This window comes from Mya arenaria, chromosome 10 (genome assembly GCF_026914265.1).
Source record: "Mya arenaria isolate MELC-2E11 chromosome 10, ASM2691426v1".
NCBI lineage: Eukaryota > Metazoa > Mollusca > Bivalvia > Myida > Myidae > Mya > Mya arenaria.
In genome coordinates, this window is record NC_069131.1 from 42536813 (window position 1) to 42560732 (window position 23920).

Here is a 23920-nt window from a genome sequence, read left to right on the forward strand (position 1 = left end):
TCACCCTATCAAAACCACTTACAAAACAGACGATGATCGAAACCACTTTCAAAAGAAGTCGGCTATATGAATCTCTTATAACGGCTGCCTATCTTAAGCGCTTAAAAACGAGCCACCTATCTTAAAAACGGACAGATCAGTCGCATTGCAAAACAAAAGTCGCTTCACAAAACCATGTCCAAAACGGTCGCCAATCTAAAACACTTACAAACTGTTGCGATAAAACAAAAACACGATTTAATAGTTGCTTATCTTACCCGTACGAAATTCACTTATCTTAACAACGTACAGTCCCCTATCGCAACCGCTAATAAAATGGTTGCCTAGTTCAACCACAAACAAAACAGTAGCCATTCTAAGCCACGTACCAAACAGCCGCCTTTTAAATTCATGTACAAACAGTCGCCTACTTATATCACGTACAAACCAGTTGCACAATACATACACAGCAGTCAACGCACGTACAAAAATGTTGCTTTTCTTAATCACGTACCAAACAGTCGCCTAGCTAAATCACGTACAAAAATGTTGCATTTCTAAATCACGTACCAAACAGTCGCCTAGCTAAATCACGTACAAAAATGTTGCCTTTCTAAATCACGTACAAAACAGTCGCCTATTTTAACCTCTTACATACTCTAACCTTGCAAAAATACTATCGGCTTAACGGGGTAAAAATGGTTTAACATCGTACGAAACAGTCGCAAGTTAAACTAATACATCTCGTTCAATAACGGTCGTCATGTAAGTCACTTTTAAAACAGTCGCAAGGTAAACTAGTACATCTCGTTTAAGAACAGTCGTCAAGTAAATCTCGTTTAAAACAGTCGCAAGGTAAACTAGTACATCTCGTTCTATAACAGTCGTCAAGTAAATCACGTTTAAAACAGTCGCAAGGTAAACTAGTACATCTCGTTCTATAACAGTCGTCAAGTAAATCACGTTTAAAACAGTCGCAAGGTAAACTAGTACATCTCGTTTAATAACAGTCGCCACGTAAATCTCGTTTAAAACAGTCGCAAGGTAAACTAGAACATCTCGTTCAATATCAGTCGCCAAGTAAATCTCATTTTTTTTTAATATATTGATATCAGATGCAAAAAGAAAAACAATCACAATTTATGACAACTTTACCTGAAATGTAATTTGGGTAATTTCTTTTACTTATAAGTAAACTATAAGCAATATCTTTTAAATTGGTACCACATTTTTGCATTCTGGGACGCACCATAGATAACAGTTAAAGATAATCGCCAATGCATGATCTCGTTTGTACATCCAATACATTCAACAAAATTGGAGGTTTGCATATTTGATCGTATCGTTTATGCACTCTCATATAATTGGTGAATAGTCCCCACATATTCGTTTTTCACCTTTACGCTCAATCGTGCCAACTCTTCAACGAGCGTGTGGCACCAATTCGTTAGATCATTAATTTTAGTTAAATAGTAAAGGGACAAGACTCATGCTTTATCTCGCGCAGTTTTTGCGTATTTTTTTTCAATTCAAAAATTACTGGGTCTGTCTACCAGGTAGATTCCAGTTAATTTAAAATTCGCGTCTGTTTATTCATCTGTACTAATCACGTTTCTTTTACATGCTAAATATACACACTTTAATCTGGAAAACCATTATGCGCTATATTAAAACGGGTAAACTCACAGCTAAGATAGCAACACAATAGTCTTTAATCATGTTAAATGGGGCATTAAATATCGGCATCATACTAGCTCGTATTGACAATTCTAGGCTTGTTTTTAGGAAATACTGTATTTGCCGATTTTAAGGACAATCTGATGTCTAGTCCCTATAAGTTAGAGTATCAATTCAAAATAAACATTTCACATGTAAAGTAAAAGTAAAAGTTACAACAACTATTTGTTTCGAAATAGATACAATTACTACTCAAAATTATCAATTCGAAAAATCAATCGTACGATTCATGCGTTAATAAGATGACGTCAATGGCTGTTGCAGCATGAATTACCCAATTGGAAACAATACGATTGAACGTATTCATTGGCTATGGCTGGTTTTACCGGCATCTCTCGGATAATGTTCGACATAATTAAAAGACTTCTGGAATTGTCTGACTGCCTATTTTGATAAAAAGGTACTGTTTTGATACCACTTCGGATTTTTATCAAAGTAATAGTACGGTTATTATAGTAAAACATCAATCCAGTTAAAACAGTCAAGGCGCAAAAAATATTAATTAATCTGTAAGTAGTGAATAGATTTATATTTAAACGAATGCTAAAACATTTCAATTCAATCAATTAAATCAAAGTGAAACATTTCGCGAAAAGCAAGCTTTATAACTGGACGCTGCTTTTATCATATAGCATCCAAATTCACGAAAACGCTGGCTGTACGAATGCTAGTATTGCAGTAAACAGAATCGGTATCAACAAAATATAAAAAAGCCTCCTTGAAATATTGAGAAATAATATGAGAGGTTCTGAAATTATTATGAGCATTTCTAGTGCCGCGGGGAAACTGCCAAAATCTTGTTAATTAATTAGTGGCTTTCTGAAACCAAATGGGCAACCGCAAATCGCAAAATCGTACGCAGAGTGTAACTGACATATATTAAACAATATTTTTCTTCGCTAATATCTTGCGTGATTGAGAAACAGTGCACATAAAGGAATAATTTAACCAGGTATTGGAATATATCTGTTTTATCGATACCGTTTAATTGAATATAAATTCAAGCTTTTATTTTTTTTAGATGTGTATTTTAAAGCAATGTTATAAAAAAAGATGGAATATACTTGTTGAAAATAAGCTTGAATGCGTTCAAAATCAATGAACGATTATCATGCCCAGTACTTTAAACATTTAAATTACAAAGATTTGTTCTCAAGTGTTCTGATCCTGTTGGCCAGAATCAGTTGCAAGGATTGTAAACGTTCTTTCAACTTCGCAATTAACGAACAAAATACGTATAATTAAATGCCCCGTGGTTTTTGTTTGAGCTCACTTACTATATTTCTTTGAACTATCTAGGAGTTAAACGCGGGGAAACTTTCAAAGGCCCTATTTTATTTACCGTATAGTTTGATTGTAGGTATAGTTCTAGATGGTTATGTCTGCGAAACAGATAAGATGGAATAAAAAGATATATTGCACTTCCTGGTTTATTAAAACATGAGTTATAGCAAATGTTTCCGCTATTATAAATTATAATTACGCAAGTTGATTTTCCGACCAAACTGATTTTGTTATCGTTAAAATTCATTGCAAATTTGATGTTTTATAGGATTCAATAGAAAGTTTGGGATACACGAACTGTGAAGGCGAACAAGAGGATAAAGATAACGAGACGGGTAAAGAAAGGAATATATGTCACAAACATGTAGTGTGAGAGAAGGAATATTATTAAATTGTGTTTGTCGTGATACATGAGCAATGGACGTTCAGCATTTTTGGCTAGCGCAAAATTGTGACATAGTGTTTTCGGACCAAAATGGAGGGATTAGGCAACGAAAACAACGTTATGTTCAGGCGGGAAAACGTTATGGGGTAAGATATTTCATGATTTCATGATTTTATTTCAAAGTTATCTTAAACAGTCTAAAATGACCTTAATATCACCAATTGATTGTCTAAATGAACTCGTTGAAAATCTAAGATCTACATTTATTGCTAAAATGTTAATTCAATAGTTAACAATCAATTCAAAAATGTTTCCTACCATTTGCTATTTTTAAAAAGGCTTCCTATTTTTCCTACGTTTTTGTGCAAAATGGTAATATCTACATCCGCTTTTAAGTTTATTTGTTTATGCGTTTATTTTGTTAACCGATAACCTCGGGACTAAGAGTTAGTTGATTGAAACATTGCCGACCTGACAAGGCTAAATGGCTTAAAACTTTTCAACAACTTTAAAATTGCTAAGTTTCATCAAGGGTTAGATGAAATAGTTTGGTTTTCAAAATAAAACAGTTTCTTAATTTCCTAATTGTTACTGAAAGTAGTTTCATAAAAGCTCCTATTTTATTCTTATTTTTCCATGGAACACTGCTGCAGGAGACCTTGTTAAACTAAACAGACTAGGAGTTTGCCTTGGAAGAGTTCAATTACATCAAAACAATAGCTATATTATTTTTGGAAAGATACGTGCCTTGGTATTTGCAAAAAAATAACAAGTTGAAAAGATACATATACATGTACTTTGCTATGGTGTCATAAATCCGACATTAACACTAATCTTATATTTTTGATGTCCGGTGCCCCATAAATGATGAAATCAATTGAAAATTGTTTGTTGATTACTAATATGAAAACTGCTTAGCCACAAATAAATTAAACATGAAGTAACTACAGTTTGTAAAGTTGCTTTTTTATTTCAACTGAGACCAAACGTTAAATAACTTGCATGTATTTTGCAATGTCCAAGGTCAAACAATCTTGCCTGTTTTATCATCATAAGTATAGTCTTGAATGATACCTAAATAATATAGAGTAACCAGACATCAAAAACTCATATATTTGTGCATCGGTAATCTCTTTTGTGCAATCAGGTATATCCCGAATATGTTCGAGAGCCGGCATGTGCAGGTCAGACCAAGCTCATGTTTGACAATTATCATTTTAGCTTCCCGCATCAATTATTCCAACGACAATTCAGAAAACAATTGCTACATGATTTATGTTGAAGGAAGAATGATCAAATAGCAGTAAAGACCTATTAGGACAGAAAACAGGCATATGAATCAATCTTATATGCCGATAAATGTTTAAGATGTCGCCTTTGGTCAGTCTATGAAAACTGGCAGGAATTCCTACGGGGGTAAAACTGCACTTCGATCAGTCAACCTCACTTTTATCCTAACATTTATGATGAATCACAAAGTTAACCTTATACGTGTGATCCTCTTGAAGCTCCAAAGACATTGAAGCTTGGTTCAACTTTCAATAATGCTTAGTTCATCAATGCTAAGTCAATATAACACTATGACTGGAAGCGTCAGAAACCATGCAGGGTTCAAGGTAAAGGGGATGCTGCATAAGTTGTCGTTAAATAGTGGTTTATTTAACAAGTTTTCTAAACATGGTGAAAACGAGCCTTTAACAGTGTTTATCCACTTAAATACACAGTTTGATAAGATATATATGTTTCATACATTATTTTTATGATGGCAATTTATGTCACCGAGTGAGCAACGAAACCTATATAACGTAAGTTATTTTTATTAATATATGCTTAAAATGGATATAAAGATAAGATGCAATTAATTGGATGTTTTGTGCTATCATTTCTACAGAAAACTGCCCCAAACTATATTGGAACATAACATCAATTCGGAAATGAGGTCGTTGAAATTGCGTCCCAGCCCGTTTACTTGATTAACAATGAAACAGAACAAATAACACGCTATTTATGTATATTAAATGCTAAGTAATGAATTTAACTTGTTCAGCTACACTTTCGAACAAAAATATCTTTCTAGTTTCCAATACATTATTTAAAAAATCTAAATTTAAGTATACCCATCTAACTTTTTTATTAATGTGCAATGTACTATTTGTTGCGTTGTCGATCGTCCGTGTGGACTATTTCGGTAATGCGTTTGATTTTGATTGGTATATCCGACATCGATAATTTTACAATTTATCTTTATGCAGGCAAATTCATAACATTAAAATCGTGCAATTTCAGCATGCTAATACCTTTCGACATATACACAACCTTGATTAATTTATTTTCTCTGTCATTTATGTGCTAAGCACAACCGCAGATCGCGACTATTATACCGTCTAAGCATTCGACACCGAAAAAGATCGCACTTTTGCAGTCAATATCAAGTGAAACTATTCGAAACGAACTAAGTCACTACTTCTCATCCAAATCTTAACGGAGACACTTCTTCGCATTTTACAAGTAGTTGATGCGAAAAGAACCTGGTCTTTCTCCTTTAACCAATGTTGGCCCCATCTTTCCATCTTCTCCCTTCGCCAATGTGACGGGCACTGAGTTGTTATCCTCTAACCGGGACTGGCCACACTTCATCTTCTTCTTCTTTTTCAAGGTTATGCGCACTGAGTCTGATTGTTTCTTTTTTGGCAAGGCTGGCCCCTCTTTCCATCCCCTACCTTCGCCAAGATGAAGCGCAATGAGCATGGTTGTTTTCCTTAAACAAAGGCTGGCTCCTCTTGCCGTTTTCTCCCTTTGCCATGGTGACGCGCATTGAGCCTGGCTGTTTACCTTTAACCAAGGCTATCCCCTCTTTCTATCTTCTCCTTTCGCCAGGATTAGGTGCTTTGAGTCTGGTCGTTCTCCTTTAACCAAGGCTGGCCCCTCTTTTCATCTTCTCCCTTCGCAGATAAGGCAGACCATAAACGCTCAAAAAACGACCCAAACTGCAAGTGAACGCGTAACGCATCGATCCTGGACCCAAAACCGATCCGGTTCCACGACGATAGCAAAAGAAAACCAATGGTATGTTATAAAGTTGCAAAATAAATCAAGAACATACGAATAGTTGACGAAGCGTGAAAGAGTTTTGGTCATGACAAACGTTATCGGATAACCGCTTACTAATTTATATTTATGTGAACATAAATTGTTACATGTATTTGCAAGATATTGAAAAGGCTGTTTTAGAGTTTTTTCTATAACTATTACGGGTTAAATTGTGACGACTTAGAGCCTTTAACGGTAGAAAACAGTTGGTTTGATCTGGGACGTAGTTACGTCATCGGTTTTCGGCGTACACGTCTTTCCAACCCAAAAGTTAAAACAAAAACCAGAGACATACCTCTAACAGACTTCCGTCCCGGAGAGACGAAAATTAATGCTGGAACAGCTCAAACTATAATGCAGAAACCTATTTGATTTACGAAAGAGTCTGTTTAAGTTATAATATTATCAGACTTACAACAAAAAACCATCAATGCATTCGAACAGTATTAAGGCTCCAAACATGTTTTACCGAAGTAGATTTTGGTCTAACGTAGACAATATGAATATTATATTATTTAAATTGAGAAGGAAAATTGCAGCGCATTTTTGTTCATTTGTGTAGCTTCAGGTACACTTTGACACCGACAAGTTTACACAAGTATACGTCCATTGTGACGGCACTGATGTACACCGGTGTCCGCCCGGCTAGCTCAATCGGTAGAGCGTTGGACAACCCGGGTTCGATTTCAGGGCGGAGCAGGTCACGTCTGTTGTGATTGGTTATGAAATCCTTTCTACGATCATTCGCACTGTACCACTATCCCAGGCATGAATAGAAGTTTTTAGTTCCTTGCAGAGGTGAAGGCACCTAGTTCTGGTAAACCGCCTGATGGTTTGCCAAGGATGGGTGTGCGGTAGTTGAATTGTCACTCTGGGACCTTTCAATGTGCTAACGCCGGGACCCGGAGTATAAACTACTAACACCACCATGATGTACACCCATAACGCTTGTTATCTTCTGACTCTCGTCTGCAAACCTGCTTGGTACTTTTGGATCTACGTTTTGTGCATAAAACTAGCTTGATTAATAGATTTAACAAAGGCTTTGGGCACGGTGAGCATGGAGAGTTTTTGGTCCTTCCGACATAATCATTACAATGAAATGATCACTTTTAAAAGAATAATTATCAATTAATATTTGTTATGGTTTTTTTATATCTTCAAGTTTTTCCGTCAAAAGTTTAGTCATAGGCGCATTATTTTCTTGACGATTATTAACAAAATCGTTTCTCACGTGTCCATGAGTTAACGGTTTTCGTTCCGACTTATTTCGGTGGCATTTAAAGTGTCTGTTTCAAACGGCCCAGTTGTTTAAAAATGTACAGTTCGATTATAGTCTCCTGCAGTACTAATTTGAGAGAACATAATCTACATGCTCGTGGTTATACTCTGTTTATTATATCAAAAATCGTTTCTTAAGTTTAAAACATGTTTAATAAATCGTATCGATTTTCAACTACGACTACCTTCACGTATCAGCTGACACATGTCATAATATTAATGTTAAGAATGTATCAAACAATGTTATCATCTGTGATAACAGACTTGACACTGTATTAGCCAAGAATGCGTTTGTATTCAAATATAAAGAAGAAAAAAGAAATAAACTTCTTTAGCGTTGCTTTATCAGACATGTTATCAAGCTTCTCATTTCTGCATTAATTATTGGTCTGTTTATAAATAGCTTATCTGCTTATAAATTAAAGGTTATGGCAGGTATCTCAAAATCCGTCTAAAAACGAACAAGATTCTTTCAAAAATATCCAATCAACGCTTGTGATCTTTGGTTTATAGACATTGTTCAAATCTTTCAAATATCGCACTATTTAGCCAAGACATTTGTTTGATATATTGGAAATTCCGCCGGCATTCATTTTATGATTTAACAAGAACAGAGATGAAATGAACGGTTTATACCTTATCACAGTTAATCAAATGAATAGACATATCTTGATATTATCGTTACTGGAACAGAGCATTACGTTCTCAATACATCGGGAAAATATTTCGGACTTACTGACTTGGTTTTCTTGAACTGAAAAACAGATTAGCATTCGGTACAGTACACATAGTTTAAATTTATGTTGAAATTGGACATATTGAATGTATTGAAATACATGAAAGGTTCTATGTTATTTGCTTAATGACAAGGAAAATAACACACGCATGCACGCACGCACGCACCCACGCACACACGCACACACACACACACACACACACACACACAAGGCAAGTACGTTTAAAATCCGAAAATCACTTTGTAACGATAGATTGACACTTTATTGTTTGAGATGGTTCTATACCAAAACCAAAATACAAAGAGTAGGAACATGAACACAAAACCTGCCGAAGAAGAACAACATTTGAGGAACATAACAACTCGTTATAAGGCGCTTTAAACTAAACGCTTCTTTGATAAAATCTCAAATCATTCTTTTTTTCATATTGGCAAATGCTAGGGAAAACAAACACATCTTCTTCTATAAATTACGCGATGATCAATACTAGCAGCACACTATCGAATACCCCTTTTCGGCGAAGACACGCTTTATGTGGGAGTTCAAAACGCAATTACTTCCAACGATATCGAGCCAAAATCAAGGTAACAAACAAAACAGACAAAACAAACAAATTGACGAGACATGCCTACTGGCCTGTTTTTGTTGCAACTTCAATGCACTTCGGATCCATTATTAATCTGACACCTACTGCGTCAATTCATCAGCTATTAACATCTTCTCAGAAGCGCCTGCAAACAGCATGCCGAAACTTGTCTGTTTGTTATGCTCTTTGAGGTATACCTAGAGTATGTATCATGCAAATCAACCATCAATGACAAGCACAATTGTAAAAACATTAGCGATTTAGAGGTCGGGAAAGCCAAGTCTCCCCAAATGCCCATTTAGTTGTCCAAATGAACCTGTTTTATGTCAATTTCTAAGAAATATGAATATATTACACCAGACATAAATAAGGGTAGACTCCAAACACTACTTACCACATCTAAACCATATACTATTCGGATGTCATGGTCTGGGTGCACACTTAAAGTGCATCTCTAGGCTGCAGCCTCTCTAACGCATACGCTTCGACCGCAAAGAATATCACCACTGAGGCCGTCTCTGAATATCTCCTCAGAGTCTGACTTTACATGGTAATACCACCTGGGCAACAAAATTAATATTTGACCTTAAACACGGTGCATACTAATGCAATAATTCGGATACTACTATTCGTGACAACGTGCGTTTGTGCCCCTTCCAAGTACGTACAATTGGAGCTTGGCTGGTACATTTATTTATCTTTTAGAGCTTCCTTTATATTTTCGTCTGGTAAATTGTGTCATTATTATTGCGTTTTGCTAAAGCCACAATCATCAGGTCATTATTAAAAACAACATCAATAAATTTAAATTGAACATCTATTTAATTTGTTTTAGATCAGTGATCGATTCGATTATAAGGTTCGCTTTTTTCTGTTTTTGTGTATGTTTTTATAGATTTTCGGGACAAATGGTCGGAAATACATGTACGTCTAAAAAACAATATGGCATTTTTCGCCCTTTCGCCACGACAACGCAACATAATAAACGTGGAAGGCCGCCTGTCTTGGTCGAAAATTAGAGGTACTTTTGTCGCGTTTCGCCGATGATTTGGTGCCGTTTCGAGTTTGACCTGTTTTGTCCCGTCAATGCAAAAACACGACAAAGTTGCATATAAGCGTTATTTTGCGTTTAGGCGAGTGGCTGGGAAAAACGTGAAGATACCTTAACGAGGTGTGTAGTGTTTTACCTTCGATTAATTAGCTTTTGACTTCAGGTTTTCGCGTGTGTTTTTTTCGGCGGACAAGAACGTGGAAAGTCGCTTAACTTGGCTTGTTGTCGCTTTTTTCGTTCGCCGCGAAAACATCATCCTATAAAAAACGGAACTATCGAAACAAGTGATGATTTTATTCGGCTTTATGTTAGAAATATCACCATCAAGAAACCATACCGCTCTGACGGTCAGGGATATAACAGACACAATATTTGTAATGCAGGTTTTAATTTGATATATCTATATAGCATTTTCAGAGAGAAATTACAGTACTGTTGTTCTACATTCGAATATACAAACCCGTTTTTAACAGGGCGCGTTCCGTACGCGTGTAAAACTCATTAGCTCATTATCACCGCGAGAAACGGAGCGTGGCGCGGGCAAAACAAGTGGTTGTTTCGTGGGAAACCTTAAGACCACCTGTACTCTACAAAAACTATTAAAACTGAAAACGTATCATAATTTTCGGAGTAATTGTCGATTGAAGTGTAAAAGTCTGGTAAACAGACATACAGGTAATTGAGATTCAAACGGCCGGGGAGGTTGTTCATAATGAGAGATTCGCTGCTGTGAACTAAGGCGCGGTGAACAAACACATGTAGTACAAAAAAGATGAAACATGGGTATGGAACAATATTTTACTTCGTTTTCAACTGAAACTGTATATCAAGTAGCAGGTATCCCCGAAATGTAAGAAGGTATTTTTGGACAATCAGAAATGAATTAATAAAGTAAATAATAGTTGCTCAAAGGCGATTTACGTAAAAAAAAGGTCAGACTATTTAATTAATAGGTGCGAAAATGGTACATGAATAAAAGAAGTTTTAAATTTAAGTAGCAAACAGACTCATATGTGGCATTGTCTGCAAGGGACAGTGAAAACATTGATGCTGATATGATACGCATAATGATAAAGTCTACAAGACCGTGTTCACTCCTTGCAAAATAAATCTGAAAGTAACAGGTAAAATAATAGAATTAATAAGCTTAAACCTTGAATTGAAGACCTTAGATGCAAAACACTTTCGCGAAAACAGTATTAAATATTTTACAGAGGTATTTTTCCGCTTAAAGTTCTCTGTACACGGTATGTTTTGCCGGGTTTTGCGAAAGTGTTTGTGCAACCAGGTTCTCTATGTGCACACAATAAAGCCAACAAATTTAGTAACGAAAGCAACGCAAATTTTCAAAAGCTTTTTTGCGATTTTTGGAATTTTCCTGCAATCGATGATAGATTTATTTGTTGGACAGGAATTTCAGATATTTGACTTAGTTTTTACCATTTTAAATGTTTCTTACGGCGTATGATAATGACAGTTAACAAATAATTGACTATACCGTAATAATGTTAGTAATAAAACAAAACTCGGCGATCCCTCCACGTGTATTTCTGAAATGTGCCGATATTTCTAAAGATTAATTTACCTTATCATAACTTTCGCTGCTCAATCGCTGTAATGTATAACAATCTTTACATTGGAACAAACAATTATCCTTCAGTTATCTCGCCAAATGGTTGTTATTTGGTGTCTACTGAACATTTATTGTGCGATAATGGACAATGTCTCCTCACGCACCTTTGTATCTTTGAAAATCGAAAACAAAAAATTCACCAAATGAAAACATACAACAACAACAGCATTTTTATCAGTTTTAGAATTATGGGAAAATTGAGAACCAGGTGTACACTCATAATGCACCAGTGCCAACATATATTGAACAGGGGAACCTCGCCCGACCCCCCCCCCCCACGAGGTATGTCTGTGTTCACATACATGTACGTATACCTACGCACCGTCCCGGTTTACCATCGTCTTTGATTGCTAAAGCGTGAGAAATCACCTAAAATGATAACAACATACTTTAAACCTAACATATAACATACAAAAAATAGTTCAAAAGAATATAAACATAACAATCACGCAGCAAATTATTGCCTCTATAACAAGAAAGCAACCGTTAGGAAAAATCATCTTTGATATTTTTAGGATGATATACGCCTTTTTGATTGCAGTGTCTAGCAAAGCAACCATAACTTACACTATCATCAACCTTACAGTGACTCAATGGTAGACACAAGACAACAAACCAACAAACACAGATTAAAGGTTCAAGGTTCAACTCATTTATTACGTAATTTGAGCGTATACGTGCTCCACATTACAATATCAACATATATATATATATATATATATATATATATATATATATATATATATATATATATATATATATATATATATATATATATATATATATATATATATACACAACGATAACATGATACGTGATGATAGACAAACAGGATGTAAACACTATGTCATGCTGAGAGAAAATATATATACACTATATATATACACTATATATATACACACTATAATTTATTATGTAATTAAATACAGATACTGTATATACTACAGTTGCAATGTTTTGATGACGTATAAATGTTTCTGAAATAAACTTTAAAAAAAGAAAAGAAAATAAGGTGAACTTTAATTTCCGTGCAAGAGATCGATGAATTACATTATAATGGGCATAACTAGGAAGTTTTACTTGTACTAGTAGTATCAATAACATCAAAACATTTTATGCACAATATATGGATACGATTGTGTAACTTCAGTCATTGAGCGGTTAGTGTCAGTATACGCACACGTAGTGTGTTCAATGTGCATTTATTCTGATCGCTTTACATATGTAGGAAGCCAAGTGATAATTATTTAGTCATTAGTCACTTAAGATTTAAATAACGTTAACATGTCGGTATTTCCTTTAAGTTATGAATAATATTTCCCTTTTTACAGGTATTCGTTGGTCTAATTATGTAATGGTGTTGTTCTAACGAAGTACAATAGAGCTCATTTGACAAAACAAGCAATTACTTAACGCACTTCTTTTCTCCCTCACGGTTTCTATTGTTTAAGGACAGTGCCATAGATATGGTTTTAGTGGAGGAGGGTGATGTCCAAACCATAGAATATGTAATAATTTCTGGAATGTAGTAAGTTTTATTGAAAAAGTCAAATTGGAACACAAATAAGGATTACATGCTGGCGCACTATAAATACATATAAAACAAATTGTTGAAATTTTGGTATAAATTGGCTTAATACTCAACACGCTAAACAACGGTTTTTTTTCCAAAACATTTATGAAAATGGGCTCATCGTGTGACGTCGTATATGACGTGAATGCTATCTTGAGAAATTTATTACATCATTTTAAGATGATTTCATTTTATGAACTGCGTATTCAAATTGAAATAATGTGCGTCAAGTGGTAATAAATACTGAAAGAATGGTTATTTAAATCTAAGGTTTAAATATAGCAGTGTATATTAATTGCTTGTTTACAGTCGTGGTACGGGTGTGTGCAACACTGCCTACGCGCGTCAGCAGAGGCTTAAGCACTCTTCTACTTTTGGAGTCACTTATTGGTCACATAAGTATAGAACATAAACTGAAGATGCAGATGTCTTAGCAATTGTTTCTACCTTTAAACCAACAGGAAATATATGTAATTCCGAAACATAAGAACATTTTTATTCACTGAACATTTGAATTGTACTATTTGCATTATATTTCCTCAAAATGTTTTCATTATCTATCATATTCAATTACATTGTGTGTGTATATACCACGTGTGTTACCAGAGTTTGATTGAGAGTTTAGTTTCTTAAAACACTTCGACAAACCTTTTTACCAAACGGCCGTCTGACGGAGCACTGTCAAAACATTATTTTGGAAACAGGTTTGTCAAAGTGTTTGATGAAACAAAACACCTTATAAAACTCTGGTTAAAGACCGAAGGCGGGGCTCCGTACGCTATTCATCACATTGTTGATCATGCTTGTCCGGTTAGCGCAGTGGTAAGCGCACTCGCTTCTCACCTAGGCTACCCGGGTTCGATTCCCGGCTCTTGCGCATGTGAGTTAGGTTTGTGGTCACCAAGCCGGATAAGTGGGTTTTCTCCGGGTTCTCCGGTTTCCCCCACAACACATGACCACACTCTCGCGTAAAATCGGGCCAACGAGAGTGATTAATATAATGTTGTAATAACTTGTTTCACAATCGGATACCCTCTTAACACAATTTTCAAAAAAAGAAATATGTTTAAACAAATTCATCAAATGGTTCACACACTGAATAAGCCAAAAGCAAAAACGTACTAAGTGTCGAGACATGAATTAGTTTCTAGTTAATCAGCACTTGTCTCAAAAACAGTTGTAAGTCTTTACCATACAATCAATGTCAATGTTCATGCTTAATTGAGCGTATGCTAAAAATCGTCTTGGCATCGATAATACAAATCCTAAGGGCAACGGAGAGAAAGTCTAATAACTTCCGTCTGTGAGTACTAAAACCACTCGAGTTAACGACATTTCAACTGTGAGAGCCACAGGTTGCTAGAGGGATACCCTCTTAACACAATTATATCGCTGTCAGCGCAGAACCAGCGTATTGTGTGGTAATTTACAAAACAGCCTCTTCAATTGGCACTGTGACGTCAGGGTCCTCGAGTTTAAATGGTTATGAAAAGTGGCTGACGTAATAATGAGAAATGATCAGTTCGTGTTTAATTGTTACACTGAACTCTCTTCAACTTGAAAGCAGGTGCACTCTGAAAAAGGCCACTAGACTTGTAAGAATTTGTGGATAATGTGTAGATCGAACTAGATATTACATCTCAGGGGACTATTTTCTTTATTTCTGTGGGTAGATTATTTTTAACGATCAGTGTGCCATCCATGTGAACGATCTCTAGAAGGCATGGGGAATTTATTCTTGGTGTAACTTTGATACAACTCAGTCAATTTCTGAAGTTTTACTGAATTGAACTGGATTGTGTACGCATTTCACCGCAAGCACACAACCTCCAAAACCACGAGATGTATAACGAAACACAAGTAGGCCATTAGGACAATTTATAAACTACTCACGTCTTTCAAGGATTACCTGTAGAATGGTTGTTTCACAATATATAGGTGTTATAAGAGATATTTACTGCTAGTTTACAAGCTATCAACTGTAATAAGATACTTAATATTGTTAAAATGATTGTAAAGTTCAAACGTAAGTATTTAGTGAAGTGACGTGCTAAAGTAATGTTTACATAAAATCTAAACAATACTAATATCAAAAGAAAGCAATTTGATTGTTGTTATTGTTAGTCAGATATGTAAGACATATAACTCTAGATCTGAGTCATACAGATATATACGCGACTGAAATAAAGCTAACTTTAATTGTGGCCCTTGGCATTATCAAGTCATAAAAATAGAGACTTTCTGGTAGTGTGTTTGTTCTTTTTCAACTGTTGCTGGGGCGTTTTATAAGTATCACCAGTCCACCTCTTCTTATTCCCAAATGAAGATCTATATGATGATTGCGTTCGACATATATCTATGTTAGCATGTACTTAAGAACATTTAAATGCAAATGTAGACAGAGTCATCAAGTCGGCATATACAAGCTTCCCACACACATATCAAGTCAGGTTGTTTCCACTGGGTGATAGTACTTCTTTCATTCCGACCAATAATGAAATTAACATGTTCATATTACCGAAAAATGTTCACACGGCACGAAACCTATTATGTCTCCATTCTGTATCTTCTTTACAACGTGATTATTCATACAAATTGCTAAGTAATGGATCATTATGCGTATTTCTAAATAAGAACTAACGGCTATTATCTATACTATAAATATACCACAACAGATATCGCTAACCACAAACATGCTGAGTTAACCACTGTTGACACAAGAAGTTACTAACACACGCCAACACAAGAACTTTAATTATACACTTCAGTACAGGCAAAGCAAATTCAGTTTAATGTTGGTATAGTTATTTTCGTGGAAACTATGTTTAGCCGGATTTCGCATCGAAATAGCTACAAAACCTAGTCTGTTGTGGATAGTTCGATTTCCACTATCCAGGCTAAACTGCGCCAGCAATCGGTATCTGCGAATATGACTATCAGTACACAGTCCTCTTCTCGTTTAAAGATACATCTAGAAACAATCCAAATAACACATTAACTTCGACGAAATGAGCAATGACTGTCGGTGGCTGACTAGTTGTCTATCAATTACCAATCAAAACATAAGGTAGAGTTTTCAAAAGTGTTTGCTTGTAATGCTGTGTTTTCAGAATCAAATAAATGCTTTGCGAGTCGTCTAAACGTTAACGTTTGCTGCGCGTGCAAATACTTAAAGAAAATGTTGCGGTTGCTGCCATGATGATGTTCATGCCACTGTGTGTTTTGCCTCTACGCACCATACTGATGCATACAATTAAAAATCGTTAATGTGACCTATGTTAATACTTTCATCAAAGTGCTGCAGGCAGGTGTTTTATGCTTGATGACATATTGCGAACTGAGCGCAGGCTTAGAAACAACCAATCGGTAATAATCGCTGATAAAGAGCCCATCACTGATCGAACATCGATAGGTCGAAACAATGGTTGCCAAAAAGCTATTACTGTTGTCTTGGCTAAACTGAACATCGCGCAGTGTAAACCACTCTTTGATTAAGATAAAACCGCTTGGACACCTGTAGGAGAATAATGAAACCTCTGACCAAAGGACTGGTTGCGACTGCTTACAATTTCTGACCACTATTAAACAGTGACACCTTTCAGAGACCTCTTTGCGATTGTTATTGTTTCATGTCGCGAACAGGTCACATCGCTGATTAAATAAGATCTATTCTGCTTTCGGAGCAACGCATGTACAGCGCTTACATAGCAACTATTTGATATATCTCATTATTCCATAACTAAGACATTGCATACTATATATATTGTGTTCATGTCATTTGAAACATAAACGTTACAGCGGACTAACAGCTAATAAAACGGGAGTTTTCTCCTTTTGATAGTCAGTAAATCTCAACATGAAAAACATCTTGAGTTTCCGGAAACACTTATCCTATCTCGTCGCTTTTCAATTGTCAATATTGCATTTACAAAAATCATCAATCAGTTTTATTTCGTGTTTAAAGAAAACAATTTGCACCGAAAGTGATTCATATATTTACGTTAAATAATATGGAAATGTGAAATTAATATGTTGTAAAATAGTTTTATCGTTATGGCTTGAACAATGTACGAAACAGAGACGTCATTTACGGACAGTTCGAGCGGTGAAAACGTCTCTGACGTGAACGCTGAATCGATAGGCGACTATCATACATTAACCCGTTTGATCGATGAACCATCCGGACGCTCCAAATTGTCCTTAAAGGTAAACAAGATAAGGATATTCAATTTAACTATGATAGCAAAAGTGAGTATTTTAAGTGTTTGATTTCGAAATAATACAAGGTTCAAGTTGCAAGATCTTGATTTTCTTGACACAGAATAGATAGATGATCGGTATTTTTTTAAAAAACATCATTCAGTTATATGATTTACATTAATATAATTTCAAAACATTTAAATGTCATATGTTGCGTTTTTTCTAGAATGTAGTTCATATATTATCCTGATCTCCTGTCTAGAATGTACTGCAGGTATCATTCTGTCGACCTTGACGAAGCTTTAAAAAATCATAATAACGGGCAATACCCTAAGTTCGTTTCCAATTATATTTTTGTAGAGAACGTAGCAGGTGAAATTCTCTGATTATTAGTTGAATTGGCGTACTATGAAATCCCCACTGACATACAATATGTTCAAAATCTGTGTACTCTTTGAACTGAACTGGTTTCTTTCTCCAAAGTGAGATAAATGTTTTATGATGGGATATAATCAAGTGTTCACGGAAAAAAATAAACTGCAATAATTAGTTAATAGAAGAGACACGAAAATCGGGGTGTAATTTAATGGTTCATGTGGTGTAAACACAACACCCGTTAACTCTAACTCTATTGGTTAACATTTCATGGACTACATTATTTGATCTATTTACAAGATATATAATACGTGGCTTCGTCTTGACATCACTTCAAAATAAGCCTGATTGTTCAAGTGACACTCTTATTCAAAATCAATACATACTCATGTATTGATACATTTATTTTGAGTGATAAACCTTTAACTACTTACTTACTTATGCATTTATGGAAAATATTAGTTACTGATAACAAGATTGTATACCGTGTATGCAATAGTTGAAAACGCGAAACTATTAAATGATTGGTGAATGGTAAAAGAGTTACTGTGATCAACTATCTGTCATAAGGTTGAAATTCCGTGTTTCCTGCACCTTTCTTTCTATTTAAACTCGGAATCCTTCATAAGAACCATTAATCTCGACATGTACTTGTATTCATCCTTTTTGGTTAATTAAAACAATTTAAAAATTTGGGAGTGAAAGTGCATCTTTTACATCTTGAGTTTATATTGTGCTCGCGATGCTTTTAAACAAAATACGCAGAAAGTCAGGGAAACTTTGCATTTATTTAATCATAATATATACATTTTTGTACTTTCAAACCGGGAAACTTTGCATGCTTAAAATAACAAACGTTTTAATTGAGTTAGTGTAAAGCGTCAATTGCTTTTGAATATCTTTACATTTGATTCAGAGGTAACAACGCAACCGATTGCGTAACAACAGGGTTGCTTCCGCGTTGGTTAAAATTGGTTTTCTCTCGCATGAACCAACTTTATAATCTCGTAGGAGAAGCTAACAATATAGCCCCCTCTTAATTTTAACTTGATTTTGTATTGCTATTTAAACCGGAAGTGCAATTTAAGCAACACTTATTAACGGATATAAGATTATTACAGCAACACGGAAGAACGCAAATTCTTCTCTACTATGAATCGAATTATTCTCCACTTAAATAATTATGTTTTTCTAAGTGACTGTTATGTTACACAGCAAACTTTGATTACAAAATTGCATGAAAAGTTGTTAGTTAAAACAGCAGTTAAAACAATAAAATTCGAAAATTCGTTGTCACCTCAAAATACCAGGCCTGAATTTAAAGATATAACGATATTGGACCAAATTGTTCGTGGTGTAAGGTGATGTTTAAAAATAATATATCATTATTTATGGTGTAAAGCTGACTAGCAAAACGCAGCAACGTTGAGTTACTGAACTAGTTTACAATCCAAGTGAACTGCAGTTTCACTGTCCGTTTCGATGCGGAAACCCAAACAATAATAAGTATAAATACACTTGTAGTATGTCGTTGATGTTTCCCGTACAGTGTCTGTTAGGCCTGATATTCGGTTTGTCGTTGTGAGTCTCCCGTACGGTGTCTGATAGGCCTTATATTCGGTATGACGTTGGGAGTCCGTGTACAGTGTCTGTTAGGCCTTATATTCGGTATGGCATTGTGAGGCTCCCGCACAGTGTATATTAGACCTTATATTTGGTATGACGTTATGAGTCTCCCATACAGTGTCTGTTAGGTCTTATATTTGGTATGTCGTTGTGAGTCTCCCATACAGTGTCTGTTAGGTCTTATATTTGGTATGTCGTTGTGAGTCTCCCATACAGTGTCTGTTAGGTCTTTTATTTGGTATGTCGTTGTGAGTCTCCCATACAGTGTCTGTTAGGTCTTATATTTGGTATGACGTTGTGAGTCTCCCATACAGTGTCTGTTAGGTCTTATATTTGGTATGTCGTTGTGAGTCTCCCATACAGTGTCTGTTAGGTCTTATATTTGGTATGGCGTTGTGAGTCTCCCATACAGTGTATGTTAGGTCTTATATTTGGTATGTCGTTGTGAGTCTCCCATACAGTGTCTGTTAGGTCTTATATTTGGTATGTCGTTGTGAGTCTCCCATACAGTGTCTGTTAGGTCTTATATTTGGTATGTCGTTGTGAGTCTCCCATACAGTGTCTGTTAGGTCTTATATTTGGTATGTCGTTGTGAGTCTCCCGTACAGTGTCTGTTAGGCCTTAAATTCGGTATGACGTTATGAGTTTTCCGTGCGGTGTCTGTTAGGTCTTATATTCGGAATGTCTTTGGTAGTCTCCCGTACAGTGTCTGTTAGGCCTTAAATTCGGTATGTCGTTGTGAGTCTCCCATACAGTGTCTGTTAGGCCATATATTCGAAATGTCGTTGTGAGTCCGTGTACAGTGTCTGTTAGGCCTAATATTCGAAATGTCGTTGTGAGTCCGTGTACAGTGTCTGTTAGGCCTAATATTCGTAATGTCGTTGTGAGTCCGTGTACAGTGTCTGTTAGGCCTAATATTCGGAATGTCGTTATGAGTCCGTGTACGGTGTCTGTTAGGCCTTATATTCGGAATGTCTTTGGGAGTCTCCCGTACGGTGTCTGTTAGGCCTTATATTTGGTATGACGTTATGAGTCTCCCGTACAGTGTCTGTTAGGCCTTATATTCGAAATGTCGTTGTGAATCCGTGTACAGTGTCTGTTAGGCCTTATATTCAGAATGTCTTTGGGAGTCTCCCGTACAGTGTCTGTTAGGCCTGATATTCGGTTTGTCGTTGTGAGTCTCCCGTACGATGTCTGATAGGCCTTATATTCGGTATGACGTTGGGAGTCCGTGTACAGTGTCTGTTAGGCCTTATATTTGGTATGACGTTATGAGTCTCCCGTACAGTGTCTGTAAGGCCTAATATTTGGTTTGACGTTATGAGTCTTCCGTGCGGTGTCTGTTAGGTCTTATATTCGGTATGTCGTTGTGAGTCTCCCATACAGTGTATGTTAGGCCTTATATTCGGTATGACGTTGGGAGTCCGTGTACAGTGTCTGTTAGACCTTATATTCGATATGACGTTGGGAGTCCGTGTACAGTGTCTGTTAGGCCTTATATTCGGTATGACGTTTGGAATCTCCCGTACAGTGTCTGTTAGGCCATATATTCGGTATGACGTTGGGAGTCCGTGTACAGTGTCTGTAAGACCTTATTTTCGATACGACGTTGGGAGTCTCCCGTTCAGTGTCTGTTAGGCCTTATATTCAATATGACGTTTGGAACCTCCCGTACAGTGTCTGTTAGGCCATATATTCGGTATGTCGTTGTGAGTCCGTGTACAGTGTCTGTTAGGCCTTATATTTGGTATGACGTTATGAGTCTCCCGTACAGTTTCTGTTAGGCCTTATATTCGGTATGACGTTGTGAGTCTCTCTTATAGTGTATGGTATGCCTTATATTTGGTATGAAGTTATGAGTATCTCGTTTAGTGTCTGTTAGGCCGTAACAGTGAATCTTAAGAGAGATTTCGTGAGATTTTGGGCCACTGAGCCTTTAAATAAATCACTAGTTTTTGATAACTGTGAAAATTTATTAAGTAACGTCCTAAATGAATAATGCTTAAAAAGTGCGCGAATATAGCGATGTTTCATTTATTTTGCACTGTAAATAATCAATTTAGTACTTATGACATAAAAAGGATTTCACAATCGCGGTCATTCAATAAGAAATTTGTCAAACTCGTTTACTAACGTTGATGAAAAACTGTTTTAAACTGTTTTTTTATCGATTTTAAAAGACCTGTTCAGTATTTTCCGCATTAAATGACCAATCGTGTAATATAAGAGACAGGAACATTAAAATCGATGTTCATATTATATTATAAATCAGATCGTAGTTAATAAACTTAGCAAAATGTATAAAGTCATAAAATATGAAGAATGAATGAAACTTGAGTATTAAGTTATTTTTTCTGTTTTATATTGTGACCATCTGGTCCCGGAAATTAATGCAATAAAAAAACATGTGACGCATCGTTTGGTAAGAGCATTGTGATGTTACATATTAATCATCTTAAATTTATGAATTCATAACTATTCATCTAAGACAAATTTCGAAATGAAATGAGTAAAAGTTGTTTACATCATCATCAGGCAACGCTTTATATGGCAAAAATTAACTGTGGTAAAAGCATTGCCTTGTCAGAAGGTCAGCAACTTCGTCTGAATGCATTGCAGCCAACAAAGCTAAAAGTGGATGGAAGTGATTAAAATCCCATGACATAAAAAGGATAGTGTGAACGATGTCAATAATAATAGTTGTATAACACTCGTTATTTGTATGTCTTAACGTGTTACCACTGTATGAAATAAACGCGTTGAAAAGTTGTGTGACCAACATATCATTGCACAATTCGGATTTCATAAAGGAAAGTTTACAATTGATGCAATATTTATACTTATGTCATAACCGCAAACCTTCTTATATGGAAACAAACGTATGTATGTTATATTTGCCGATATAATGAAATGTTTTGATTTTTATTAAAATGCCTTATGGCTGAAAATGTATACATGTGGTAACCAAGGCAAAGTATTTAGAACTGTTCGTACAATCCTGTGACAACTCATGCGTATTGTGTATGATTCTGAAAATATTAATTATGATGTTGTCTTACGCCAAGGGGAGATAATATCTTTTTTTTTGTATCTATGCTGAAGATCTTGAGATGCATTTATAAAATAATATTGATTCAGTTTGCAAATAGATTATGCAGTATTAATTTTATTCGGTTTGCAGATGATATGGCCATTGTAGAAGAATCGGTTGGCGAAGTACGGAAACATTTAGACAATTTGTATGTGTATCGTAAAACATAGGGGCTTAAAGTTAACATTTCTATAAGCAAAATTATGGTTCAAGTGCGGTGAATTATTAGCCACATTACATTGGACCTTCGATGGGGACCTCATTGACGTTGTTAATGATTTCAATTACCTTGGAACTATATTCAACTTTGCTCTTAACCAAGAACACTTAAGTAGTAAAGCTTTCAAGTTCATGAATATCTTAGTATGTAAATGTCAAGAGTTTGACGTACTATAAAAACGCTATGTCAGTTGTTTGACGCTATTGCTTTTTGTTGTTGTTATGCTTGTGATAATTGCTAAATTTTAAATCAATAGAAATAGAGAGAATAGACCTAAACTTTTGCAAGAGATTGTTGAGAGTTAAGCCAAATACATGTAATGCTTGTATCTATGGTGAACTAGGAAGACATCCTCTTTATATACATAGTTATAAAAGAATTATAACTTATGTCTGATTGTAATAGTGGTAGAAGAAACTGGGTGTCAAATGTTAAGTAATTGTTAAATGACTTTTTCGAATGGTTTCTCTTAATATATCTTTGATTATGTTGCAAATATTGATTATAAAATATTTTTGTATGAATTTAAAAGTAGTTTTTTCGTTACTTTTAAGCAGAATTTACTCGGTTCGCTAAAATAGTTTGGTTTTAACTATATATATTAAGAAGTTAAAACTTATAAGAAGAATTATGAGAAATATCTAGATATTTTACCCAAAAGACTACGTTTACTTCTCCAGGCTAAGACTTTATGTATACCTACTGAGATTTCTGTTTGACAGGTATGCCAGAAACCAAACACCTAGAGAGGAACTATATTGTTCAATATGTTAAACAAAGACCATGTGTATGACTGTGTTATATTGATATTAGAAACAGATATCTAAAACGTATTAACAACATGCACTCTTCTGTGTACACATTTCTACAACAATTGAAATTAAATGACATGAATGGCGTAATTAAAGTAGCATGTGAAATCAAAGACGCTATTGTTATTAGAAGTAATTTATAGGATGTTGAAAGAGAAATGTTTAGTTCAGCATCTAATTGTTGTTACAAATAGTATGTTGTTATTGTTACAAATAGTATGTTGTTTTATATTTATGTGTACACTTCCGTAGCACTAATT

The 23920-nt window shown here is 35.3% G+C and overlaps 1 protein-coding gene across 6 annotated transcripts in view; it reads left to right on the plus strand.

Moving 5' to 3' along the window:
* The first annotated feature begins 2531 nt into the window (after positions 1-2531).
* Positions 2532-23920, plus strand: part of LOC128205159 (uncharacterized) — a 60117-nt gene continuing 38728 nt past the window's right edge. For 4 of the 6 annotated variants that reach the window (XM_052906611.1, XM_052906612.1, XM_052906615.1 and 1 more), the window contains exon 1: positions 17273-17542. In XM_052906611.1, the coding sequence (XP_052762571.1) occupies positions 17402-17542 (141 nt within the window). In that variant the 5' untranslated portion in view covers positions 17273-17401. Of the gene's footprint in view, positions 2669-2973; positions 3073-3268; positions 3532-17272; positions 17543-23920 lie in introns of those variants that run through there. The other 2 variants (XM_052906613.1, XM_052906614.1) reach the window with 2 other exon arrangements.